The following is a 12,506-nucleotide window of genomic DNA, read 5'->3' as shown; positions in this document are numbered from 1 at the left end:
TTTCTGTGGCTGATTTAGGAAATCATCTGAAACAATGAAGAGAAAAAGCGTTCTGCGTAGATGAGTCTTCCTGAAGGGGCTGTAGTTAGCAACGGGACTCAAGTTCTGTGTGCATTAAAGGTGTGGATGGTTTCACAAGGTTGGTAACTTGAACGTATTAATTATATGGCTCTATCTGGTGACCTAAGAGGCCCTATAACAGACAGCTTCTGTCAGCCATGCTGTTTTCAAAGCCAGCTGATTTTTACTGTGATAAATATACAAAAAAATAGACAGGTAGGCTGCAGACAATAAATTTTGAAGGGAGTGCGAAGGAGGATGTGTGCTATAATGCAGGTGCAGCAGCGCTGTTCTTCTGGCAACACATTCCCAAAAACCCACTGACCTTTAAGGAAAGGGGCAGGGGGGTGAGTTTTGCTGAACAGAACTGTTATCCAAGCTTGAGAGACTCTTTAAGGAAAAAAATGCATATATTTAACAATTTAAGAAAGAGAAGGAAAAAAAAAAAAACACACACCCCAAAACACTCAAAAACCCACAGAGTAAAAGCATTGCTGCAGAAGTAGGCTTAACAGCCACTTCTCACACTGCAAGAGGTTAAGGCTCCTCTTAAGAGATTTAGATATTAGGAAGAAATTCTTTACTATGAGGGTGGTGAGACACTGGAACAGGTTGCCCAGGGAAGTTGGGGATGCCCCATCCCTGGAAGTGTTCAAGGCCAGGCTGGATGGGGCTTTGAGCAACCTGGTCTAGTGGGAGGTGTCCCTGCCCAGGGCAGGGGTGTTGGGACTAGATGATCTTCAAGGTCCCTTCCAGCCCAAACCATTCTATGAGTCTATGACTCTGTAGTTGAACTGCTTTGACACTTCACCAGTTGGAGATTGAGAGCTGCCACATGGAAGGAATCATAAGAATATAAAATACATGTTCTTTTATTAATATTAATCTCATATAAGAACAGTCAATGCATGCAATCAAACCTTCCTTTTAACACACCTTGTTTTACAAAACCATGGAAGTTCAATAAATTTTAATTCAAGTCATAGAAAAAAAAAAAACTTTTGTTAATAATACTTTCGTGGTCAAATCAACCTTTGTTACACCACCACTGCCATCAGTAATATTACAAAAGACAGAAATCTGGTGCAGTCTGCTGTCAATCAGTTCTCCTTTGAGCCACAGTATGTTACATTCATCATGCTGCACACCCTCTCTCCTTACCCAGAGGGAAGGGAATTAAAAGGTCACATCTTAGCCAATAAAATATATTTAGCTATTCTGTGGGGAGAAAACAGTATCTCTAATCAGTCATCCAAACAAGACAACAGACTACCCAGAAGGTTGCATGCTGCTGCACATCAATAAACATCTTTATCTAGGAACTGAAATGAAAAATATCAAACCAGTGAAGGTATGAAAGGGGAACTCAAAGCCCTGTCAGAAAAATTACAAAATTAGAGCTGAGCACTGCATTCAGCAAATAGATGATACCAACATGGCAGAAATAAGTAGTGCTGGGAGCTAGGTTCAGATAGCATACTCTGGAATTTTAAGTAACAGGGAAAAACATACTATATATATATGGATACTTTCTATATATATCTCTATCTTATTTTCTTCTGTCTCTCTCTACTGGTAAACACTTAAGTCAGCTCCTTTTTTCTTTACCTCTTCAGCCTTTACAGAACTGAATCATAATTTTTTTTAAAAAAGTAATACCCTCTGATACCTATTTCAGGATTCTTTTAATCCCCAAAATTGATTTCTCCTCCGTTCTTTCAGCCTCACTAATCAAAATGCCGCAGGAAACAGTACTTATGGAAAACACGGAAATAAGAAAGAATGCCCAAACTGTACTTCCACTACATGGCAAAATAAACATTAGATGCTTAGGAAGACAAAAACGGCACTGGGATGCTAAAACATGTTGATTTTTGCCATTCATGCTGCTACCAACTAACATAGAGCAAACTCATCACCTTACTGAAGGACTGTAGCTGTAGAACACAGTTTTCCCATGAAAATTACTATAACCAGAATAAGACCAACTGGTATTCTCTATCCCCCAGAAAACATCTTGGCTTATGGCATTTCATCTCCTGAACAAACAGGTTTGTATACACACTACACTGAAACAAGCTTTATAACCTGATCACAGCAAATTGCATAGTGAAATAAGAGACATTTCAAATGCCAAACCATAAAGCTCTTTAAGATTGGAACAGAGAATCAAGATGACATGATTACAAAAACAGCACAAAATAGCTGGCTAAGAAAGGATGATGACAGCGTCTGTGCCTGGAAAGGGTTTGAAGCCACAGGTATCTGAACACAATAGGAAGAAAAATGCAGGTTTCTTGATAGGAAAGATAGAAGAGAAAGAGCAAAGGAACAAACTGCCTATGGCACAAAAGAAAAACATAACTAAACTTGTTTGGTCAACTTCACCAGGTACCCCGTGAAATTTAGCTAGTGTTCTGTGGAGAAAGAAAAAAAAAATGAAAAAGTGAAACTCAACCAAAGAAAAACTGCAAAACCTGCAAACCCCATCATTTTACATGCAAGCTACAGCGAGCATACATACACAGTGTGTCATGGCAGTTAGAGATAAAAAAAACATCTCTTGTCTTATGCAACCTATCCTTTGGCGATGCAGAGTTAAAAAAGTGTATGGCATATAGGCACATTCCTATTTATATCATACTGTTGGCTTTTTGGGGGTTTTTTTTGGTTTTGGTTTCGTTTTTGTTTTTTTTTTTTTTGTTTTTTTTTTTTTTAAAAGGAATAAATTCATTATAAAGGTCTTCCTGAAAAGAGAAGAAAAAAAATACATTGCTTCCCAGAACTGGCCTAAAGGGACATGCAAAACCATACACGATCACCTGCTAACCTTCCTAGTCAATAGACTTGACTCCTACTTCTGCCAACATCATCTGACCGCCGGAGCAGGCTCTGAGGACCACTTCCAGAACAAGACATCATGGCACATGAGCCTTAAAGTGGATTCATCCATAAAGGATGAATTCACTAAAACATGCAGGCATGTGTTCATTTCTGTTGAAGTCCACAGGTCCTAGGTACACATGTGAAGCCTTTCTGGGAGAGAAGAGTGTGAAGAATCTACAAAAGCCTAAGAATTTCTTAAAACTCCATTGAATTGGGAGTATCCCTGTGCTTTCTGCACGTGTTACTCTTTCCACACGTGTTACTCTTTCCACAACAGTATAATTCTTGGCACTTGGTAAGAAGTATCCAGCACTGTGCTTGACTGTTCCTCATAAAAGCTGATTATGCTCCCGCAGCCATTTAAAGAAAGATTCAAACATATGAAATAATTACATACACATCTACTTTTTTTGTTGTTGTCCACCTTTTACAGTAGGGAAACATTAATTTACACTAAATAAATAGATCTGGCAAAGGAAAAAAATCAATTGGTTACACTTAAAATAATTTTAGGCACTCCATTTGCCCCCCAGTCCTATGTGCAGAAGGCTCACTGCTGGCAGTGACTGCAGCGCTAGTTGCAAGCATGGGATTTAAGCTGGCACTCCTGTTAGAGCTGAGGTAATTTAAGAGGAATGTCAGCATGCATTTACTTTTCAAACTTTATTACTCTGCTTTAAGAGGAGAAAGAATGCCTGCTATTGTCATTTTAAAAATATTTACAAAAATCTTTGGTATCTGGTTTTAGTCCTGCAGAATTAAAATCAAAACTCTAATGTCTCCTCATGTTGTGCTTCTTTTATAAATCAGAAAATAATAATTAGAAAAAGCACATTTAGTGAAAACAAAGTTTTTAAGGAGAAACATGACCACTCTTCACTCTAGACAAAGTTCAAGGCTACTGTTGAATTAAAAGGAGCTACATGTGGAGAGCTCTGCAAGCTCTGAGCAGTTGGGAATCTGGCTGCCTTTGGTATCTGAGCCATTCAAGCCCAGTTTCCTTTGAACGTGCAAGTTCCTGCCATGGAGAGCCACAAGGGGATGAACATCTCAAGCTAATGAGATCTACACCAGTTGCATAACTTCAATCCCAAATCAGAGGCCACATTCCCACCCTCCTGTCTGCAGATTGAATTTCCCTCTCTTCTTTTGGTAGAGAACAATGTCACCTTTTTTTTTTTTTTAAATAATCTTTATTTCTCTTTAAAGAGCAGGATGACGGAAACTGTCTTGGTGGCCATTTGGCAGCTGCCTTTTCTCACAGGGATGTTACAGGCACATAGAGAGGTTTCAAAGAATCACCTCTGTACCATGAAGGCTTTCCAAAGTCATCTCTAACAGACATGTATTTTATTATTACAGAAAGCCAGGGAAGAAATACAGAAGCCAAGCAGAGTAAAGCAGCAAAATGGAATCATGTGGGGAAGAAAAGAGGCAGTTTACTCTTTGGCTTCACTAATAGCAGGCAACAGAAAAACCACTGCACTTCCATGATACTTTTCCTGTTAAACCAAATGCCTTTCCGAACACCGTGGTCCAAATTTGTAATGGCAGCATTAAGGATGAAAATAAAAGTCCATCCTGCCCAGTGGAAAAGGAATTGTAACAGAGTGAACCAAACGAAGAAACAGCAATTTTTTCACTCTGTCCTCTCCTGCCTAATGCCTGCTGTTAGGAAGGCACTGCTCAGGTGGTGCTGCTCAGCCCTTCTCTCAGCCGAGGCTCCCAAGACAATGCCATTTTGAGGTAGACACCTGTCCGCTGGCGACAAGCATGAGAGCATCAACTCATTTTAAGCCGTCCGAAATGAGGCTATCACATGGCAACATCCTTCAGTCACTACAAAACTTGCTTCCAAACTGAAATAGCTACCCAGAGGTGAAAAGCTCCGTATCACATTTCTAATCCCCATACCAGCTAGTCCTTTCTGCAATTTATTTTTTTTTCTTTTATTATAATTCATGTGAATTTGCCCGATGAGCTTTGCTCCCTCGAAAACGTTTCCCAGATCACTTTATTTTGACTTTCATCTAGTGAGGATTTCTACAATGCATGTGAGGAATATTCTGCTGCTCATTATCTATTTGATAAAGCATACTTCTTAAGAAAAAAGTCAGGTAAAAATTGGTATGATGTGGAGCTCTAGTGGTAGTGTGGAAGTAAAGCAGCACATAACACCAACTGTGAAACAGTAGATACTGACCTTCAGTATGAAAATAGTAAGCAAAAACATTATAACAGATGAATTTAAGCAAGGAGAAGGAAGAGGGTAAGAGCTTGGCATCAAAATCAACCATGTTTCAGGCTTACAGAATACATCTTTGCATACAACATGACAAGCAACCCTCATTCTTAGTGCGCAAACTTGAATCTTGTAATTTATTGCAGTTAAGCAACAGAAAAAATAAGATCAACACTGTATGCTCACGTTAGCCTAAAAGGAAAAAGTTATATATAGTACAGCAGGAAACCAATGTTCCTTACCAAAACTAACTGGGAGTCGATTAATTCTGTGCGCTCTTTTAAAACAGTCCTAGTCAGATATATCGTCCTTTTCACACTAGCCATGATAACTCCTATACCAGCCAGTAAATCCCCAGCTCTCAGTTGTATCATCAGCAAAATACTCTACCAATCATTGCAGTCAGTTTAAAGACTGAGATTCAGTAGTCCTTTCAGACTGATGAGGCAGGAATTAAAACCTAAACCAGAGGAGCTCCTTCCTTATATACACACCACTATCACACATCCCATTGGCAAACATCATCGGCTTAAGTCTTGCTGACAGTCGATATTCCACCTGTAAAGGAGATGTTTTTTCAAACAGAGCGGCAGGATACATAAAGCAAACTGTGTGTCTAATGTGCTTCATCATGCAGAGGATGCTGGAGTTCCTACAGCACCCTGTGAAACACTGGCATTATTTTCTTGATTTTTAAGGTGCCATTTGAACTCAGGTACATATTGCAGGAGTGTATAAAGCTAAAACAATATTGCCAGTTATCAGACTGTCAAAAAGCAGCACAAAAAAGCACAGGAAACATTGCGGCATGTGTGTACAAACAACTCATCCCAGTACTAGGAGGCCCCATTTCCAAAGTCTAGCAACATCACTGGTTGCATAAACAGACGCAGTTTTGAACCCTCAGTATGAAACCTGCAATCCCATCCTAGGGGAACTGCTTTCATCTACAACTACAGAAAAACAAGACTGAAAAGCTCTTGTGTTTATTACTGGTAACTTGCAACGGACTCTCCACCTTTGCAATACATGTTAGAAACCACTCAATATTTTTGCTTGGAACTTTTATTCTACTTCCCAAGGTAAGCACACAATCCCTTGATTCAGTACTACCCTATTTGAAACAGAATATATTTTTTTTTCTTGCCAGAGTAGATCATTAATAAGTGTTATTGTTTGGAATTGCCCAGCCTAACATGGCGGGGGGGGGGGTGTTAACTAGCATTACTTCCAATCCAGTGCCACAGTGGAAACAGCTGATTCTGGGCTTTACACCTTTTCCACCCAAGGTAAAGCCGTTGATGGAAGAGGCAGCCCCTGGATCCGACTTATGTGTGTTTGAAAAAACACGGGATACCAACCCCCCCCCGCGTTACGAGCCTCAGAGAGGAGATTGCCAAGCTGTGTGTGTTACCTGGTGGGCAGTTGCACTCTGGAGGCGCTTCTCTCGCAACTCGTATTTTTGCCAAGTGCTCGTAGGATTTCTGTGGGGGCGAGAGAAGCGGCGTGAGGGCACCGGGGGAGCTCACCCCGCGCGGCCGCGGACTGGGATTTACCGCTATTCCATAGGGTGCGCGGCCAGCGATCGCTTCCTCGCCTGGACTCGACCCAAGGTGTCTCACCGACTTCTCCGCCCCCCCACAACAACAAAAACAAGCCCGACGCCACCGGCTCTCTCCCACCTCCGCCGCAAAGCCCCCGCTCTCCCCCCCCCCCCCGCCCCCGCTTTTTATTTATCTTTTCCCCGAGATGGGGAAACGTCGGGACTGATGCTCGGCGGCAAGTCACGGATTGGGACCCCACGCCGGAGGGGTCCCATTGGGGTCCCCTGCCAGTCCCCCGCTCCCCAGACCGCTTCCTCCTCCCCCGGCCCCGCCGCCCCCCCGGGGATGCGGACTCGCTTTCCCCGCTTCTCTCCCGCCCGAGGAGCTGCTCCGGCCGCCCCCCGCCCCCATCGCCTCAGCCGGCCTCCCGTGCCGCCGCACACTCATCCCCCATCCCCGGCACACGCACAAGGCTGAGAGCGGACACCCCCGTCCCGCACACCTGGGCGAGAAGTCGCTCCACTTTCTCCTGCATCATCGCGTTCAGCTGCTCCAGGGAAAAGCCGGGCAGCGGCGGCAGCGGGGCGGCGGCAGAGAAACCCCCTCGGGCGCCCTCGATGGCCGCGACCCTGGCCTGGAGGTCGCTGGTCCGCACCCCCAGGTAGACGCAGGAGGCGGCGGCGAGCGCTGAGAGGAGGGCGGCCAGCGCCGAGCCGCACCGCTCCCCGCCGCCGCAGCCGGGCTTCCCGCTGCCGGGCTTCCCGCTGCCATCCCGTCCTGCGGCTCCCCGGCTCTTCCCCGGCGCGCTTTTACACCCTTCAGCTGCGGCACCTTTGATTTCCTTTCCTCCGCCCCCCATGGAGGCAATTAGTTCGCAAACAGCGGCAACAAAAGAGGTAATAGCAATAAAGTACGAGAAAATCAACGACAAAAAAGCGAAATAATAATTTAAAAAAAAAAAAAAATAAAATTTAAAACGCGGTAAGTAGAAGAAAAGCCCGCAACCGGCTCCCACACTTTCCAGGGGAAGCGGCGGCGCCCGCCGGCCGGCAGCGGGTCGCGACTCAGCCCCGCAGCGGGGGGCGGCGAGGAGGGGGGTTGCGGGGGGGCAGCCAAAAGGCGGCAGCAAGGCTGGGTGCGGGGCGAGCCCCCCGCGGCTTCCACCCGCCCTTCGGAAGGAGCAGCGTGCTCTGCTACGGGTTTGCCACTTGTCAGAGAGGTTTTCAGGCGCGGGGCGGGAAGCACCCCCCCCTCTCCCAAACCCCCCCCTCCTCCGCCTCCCGCTCTCCTCCCCGCCGCCGGACTTGTTGCTCTCCCCCCCTCCTCCCCCGCACCTGCCCGCCGGCGCCCAGCAGCCGGGGAAGCCCGCAGGCGGCAGGAACCCCCCGCGCCGGCCGGGCGGCAGGCAGCAGGCAGGGCGCAGGCAGGAGGCGGCAAGAGGCAGGCAGCCCCCGCGCTGCCCCGCTGTCAGCCGCGCCGCCGGGCCCGCCCGCCGGCCCACCTCCCCGCCCTCATCAGCATAATGTATTCACCTAGGCGGTGGGACAATTAGACTAACAAATGGCGGTGGGGGAAGCAGCGCCCCGGGGGTTTTGAGGCGGGGGGAGCCAGCAGCCGCGGCCGGGAAGGGGCTGCGAGGGGTGTCCGGCCCCGCCGGGGGAAGTTGTGGAGAACCGCGGTAATTTACGGCGGTTTGCGAGCGGGCTGTGGTGCCCACGGCGGGGCATAAAACACGGGGAGAGCTCTGCCGTGCCCGTCTTATTTTTAGAGCGCGGAGGAGAAACGCGTATAACTCCGCGTCCGGCTCCCCGGAGCGGTGCGAGGGCTCGCTTCCAAAGGAGCGGCGCGCACTGACTCCCTGTTGCATGCAGTCGGTTTGATTTTACCTGATTTACTTTCTGTTTGTTTATTTGCCAAGTTGCTTCTTCGCTGTGGCATGCACACCAATCCGTTTTCCTTGCTCCCGGTTTGTAAGACTGGAAAAGAAGCATCAACATCCAAAAAACTGCAGGCGTGGCCTGCTGGAAAGCGTGTTTGTTCCTTTCCCCTCTGCCTCTTATCTTCCAAATGCTGCATTTACCTGTTGTAGTTTGGTTCTCATCTTGCCATTACCACAACGCATCTCCTATGTAGCACTTGGCGTGGCATTTCTTGTGAACCAGAGAAGCTTCTCAGAGCAGAACCAGCCTCTGAAGGAACACGTAGTTCACCCTGGTTGGCATTTACTCACATGAATCACAGAATGGTTTGGGTTGGAAGGGACCTTAAAGATCACTTACTCCAACCCCCCTGCCATGGGCAGGGACACCTCCCACTAGACCAGGCTGCCCAAAGCCCCATCCAGCTTGGCCTTGAACACTTCCAGGGATGGGGCATCCACAACTTCTCTGGGCAACCTGTTCCAGTGTCTCACCACCCTCATAGTGAAACATTTCTTCCTGATATCTAAATCTACCTTCTTCCAGTTTGAAGCCATTACCCCTCGTCCTATCACTGCATGCCTTTGTAAAATGTCCCTCTCCAGCTTTCCTGTAGGCCCCCTTCAGATACTAGAAGGCTGTTATAACACGTCCCTGGAGCCTTCTCTTCTCCAGGCTGAACAACCCCAACTCTCTCAGCCTGTCCTCATAGGAGAGGTGCTCCAGCCCTCTGATCATCTTTGTGGCCCTCCTCTGAACTTGCTCCAACAGGTCCATGTCCTTCTTGTGCTGAGTACTCCAAAGCTGGACACAATACTGACAAGATATAAAGACTCGTGGGATGAAAAAAAGACTTGTCCAACTATGGTGCTTCTCAGATAAGACTGAGAGCGTTGGCTTACGAATAGGAATCAAGTTTCCTTACGGAGTCGTATTTGTGCAGTTTTATTACCTATTGTTTCCCAAGTATTCAAGCAATCACAACTGCCATGAAGACACGGATCCAAAAAGCTTTGTGGGTTTCAGTGTAATTACTTAGATTTTGAATAAAGTGTACCAGAAGTTCATAGCTAGTAATTTATTCTTTGTAACTTGTCTTTCACTTTTCTAAAACAAAGTTTGGTGAATTCTAGTCAGGGAGAAGAAATCACGATGATATAGCCCTAGGTGATAGTTTCTTCACGATAAACAGTTAATAGTTGCAATGAACAAAAGTTTGCAAACAAATTGCCCCAAGCGGCACGTACCTCATGATCAGGACTTGTGAATAACAACCGCTCTTTTCAAAATAAGGACTTGCTCACAGACTATCTCTTGGCAATAAGAAGACGAAATGGTATTTGGAATTAATAATCTGACAGAAGAAAACAAATAATACCCACATGCTCTTATTTGGTGCATGGCATGGGCTCCCTGAGCCTGGTATGAGCAGTACCCAGGCTGCTTCGGAGCAGCTGCTGGGCCAGCAAGGCGCTGGGAGCCATCGGCGCCAGCTCCAGCGCTTAGCATTACCCCCTGCTGTTAGTAGCCAGTGCCATCACTCACCCCTGCTCGTGGTGACATCCAGCAAAGCAAAGCTGCAAACCCTCAGGATATGATTATCCTCTCCGGTTTATGCCAGGGGTTACTGAGGCACCGCCTGTGGCAGGATGGCTGCCCACACCCCGCTGCTGCCAGTCCCATACTCGAGCGGGTGCTGCCTCCTCTAGGCTAGGGTGAAATTTCACCCGAGATCAGCTCTTTTTATTTCACTGCAGATATGGACCTCCCCTGGCTGCCTCAGTACCCCATAGAGGGCACAGACGACCGTGTACCCATATAACAATGTGACCTGGCTCCATGTTTTGCTTGGCCGAAAGATGCAATCTCTCTGTCCAAGCATCTTTCCTTCCCAGCATCATGCTCTCCACTTGTTTTGGACAAGGCGTATTCAAAATCAGAAATGAAATAGCCTGAGACGGGAAGTCCCTTGTTGCATTAGATTTATTGTAAAATTCACCAAATGAGCCAGATCACCATATTTCTGTGGGACACAATGCAAAGCTGCTTTCCTACTGGATAGCAAATCTCCTGCTAGATGTTTCTTATTCCAAAGAAGTGTAACAAGAAACCTTTATTTTTCTGTCTGGCACAAACAGAAAACTCTGCCGTACTAGAATCAAAGCCCAAACCTGGCAAGAACAACTTTAAAATGTCCAAGAAATTGTTTTCAGGCTTTTTTTTTGCCCCCCCCCCCCTTTTTTTTTTTTTTGCAATGGGTATCTATACCTCTACACACCCGGGAGAACTGTTAGCTCTGTCTGGTCTCACCTCTGAAAATAGACCAGGCTCACCCATTCCTTGTGCGTCTATCTCCTCACATGTATCCTCAGACAAAGGATGAAGATGATGAAGACATGATGAAGAAGCGTGAGAGGAGAAAGACCAGTACCAAGCCTTCCTGCTCGCTCCAGCTTAAAGCTACCTTTTTCTTTTTGCCACAGCTTGGTTCTGGTAAAGATGTCATCTAGAAGTTTGTTAAAATGCTTAGAAATGACAGAATTTTATAATAAATCATCTCAGATAGCTTTATTTTAATGTGTTTTCACACAGAAATAGACACCAGAGGGGCTCTGAAGATGCAAATTAGCTCTGTCTTCTTCTTACAGAAAAACCATGGCGATTTTCCTGATGGAGGCATATTAATCCACCTCACAGCAAGGCTGGTCCAGAATAGACTAGGCTGGACTACGGAATCTGAGCAGCAAGCTAAATTAAACACAAATCTGGTTAAATCTAGCGCAGGAGTTGCTAGTGTAGGTGAAGAACATAACGCAGCTGGTTTCCCCGTTATGAAATTATCTGGTCGCATCTGCCCGAATAGAGAGCGTTAAGCAGCTGTACCTCCCGTGTTCAGTTACTTGATACCATCAAGTGGACAACCGGCAGCTTTGCAGTATGCTTACCCCATCTAAACACAATAAACTGGAGAAAAAAAAAAACACGTAGGACTCAGCTTTGCTGCTTTTGCTGGCTTTCTGCAAGCGGGAGGCAGAGCGAATCCAGCCCGGTGCCAGTGAGCCTGCTTCTTATTTTGCAGACATGATGATGCCAGAGTCAAGAAGGCATCTACTTAGGATCATAGCTAAGATTGAAACCAGATTGCTGTAGCACTTTTGAGAATGCTGTCCATGCAATGAAAAAACCTCATTTTCTTTCTTTTTTTCCCCTCTCTCTTTTTTAGACACTATTTTTTACATTTTTTTTACTGGTGAAGATTTATAGGTTTTGAATTAGAGCGAGTAACTTGGTCTAAGGAGTCAAACTCCTACAACAGGAGTAAAACAGATGGCTGTTCACATGGGCGAACAGTAATTTAACTACTTGCAGGCAAGAACTGTATCTCAGATGTTGCTGGTCACACTTAAGGTGATATACCACGCAAGTTCAGGTTACAAAACACTTAAAATGCTTAAAATGCCTGTTTTGTGTCTGGTAGCTAGAATAAAGCAGCTTGAAATTAGAACTGTACCCCAGATATAATCGAGCTGGCCATTAACACATGCAGGTGGAGTATAAGAGACAGCAAATCTGCAGCGATTCAACTCGAACAGTAGCAAAAGACGAGGAGAATTTTAAATAGGGTCCACTGAAGTGCTCGTGCACGCAGACCGGAGGCAGCCACGCTTCCCACCAGGAGGGGAGTGCTCTCACTTTGAAGATTCGAATCTCTTAAACGCCACGTTTCAGCAGACCTCGTGCAGGACCAGGCCAAAGGTATTGACACAAGATGCTACTGTTTGCATTTCATGGGTCTGTGTTTGAAGATGTGGATGGTGTTTGCAGATAACAATTTTCCACCAGACAGGACTAATG

General features: G+C 45.9%; 1 protein-coding gene across 1 annotated transcript in view; it reads right to left on the bottom strand.

Moving 5' to 3' along the window:
* The window catches only part of COL25A1 (collagen type XXV alpha 1 chain), a 318,699-nt gene extending 310,959 nt beyond the window's left edge, over positions 1–7,740 (bottom strand). Inside the window, exons 1-2 of the mRNA XM_074589386.1 lie at positions 7,235–7,740; positions 6,603–6,672 (exon numbers count right to left, since the gene is read on the bottom strand). Coding sequence (XP_074445487.1) covers positions 6,603–6,672; positions 7,235–7,591 — 427 coding nt within the window. The 5' untranslated portion in view covers positions 7,592–7,740. The remainder of the gene's footprint in view (positions 1–6,602; positions 6,673–7,234) is intronic.
* Between the last annotated feature and the right edge of the window lie 4,766 nt (positions 7,741–12,506).

This window comes from Larus michahellis, chromosome 5, assembly GCF_964199755.1.
Source record: "Larus michahellis chromosome 5, bLarMic1.1, whole genome shotgun sequence".
Classification (NCBI taxonomy): domain Eukaryota; kingdom Metazoa; phylum Chordata; class Aves; order Charadriiformes; family Laridae; genus Larus; species Larus michahellis.
Note: the sequence above shows the minus strand (reverse complement) of the source record. Positions and strands in the feature narration are given on the sequence as shown.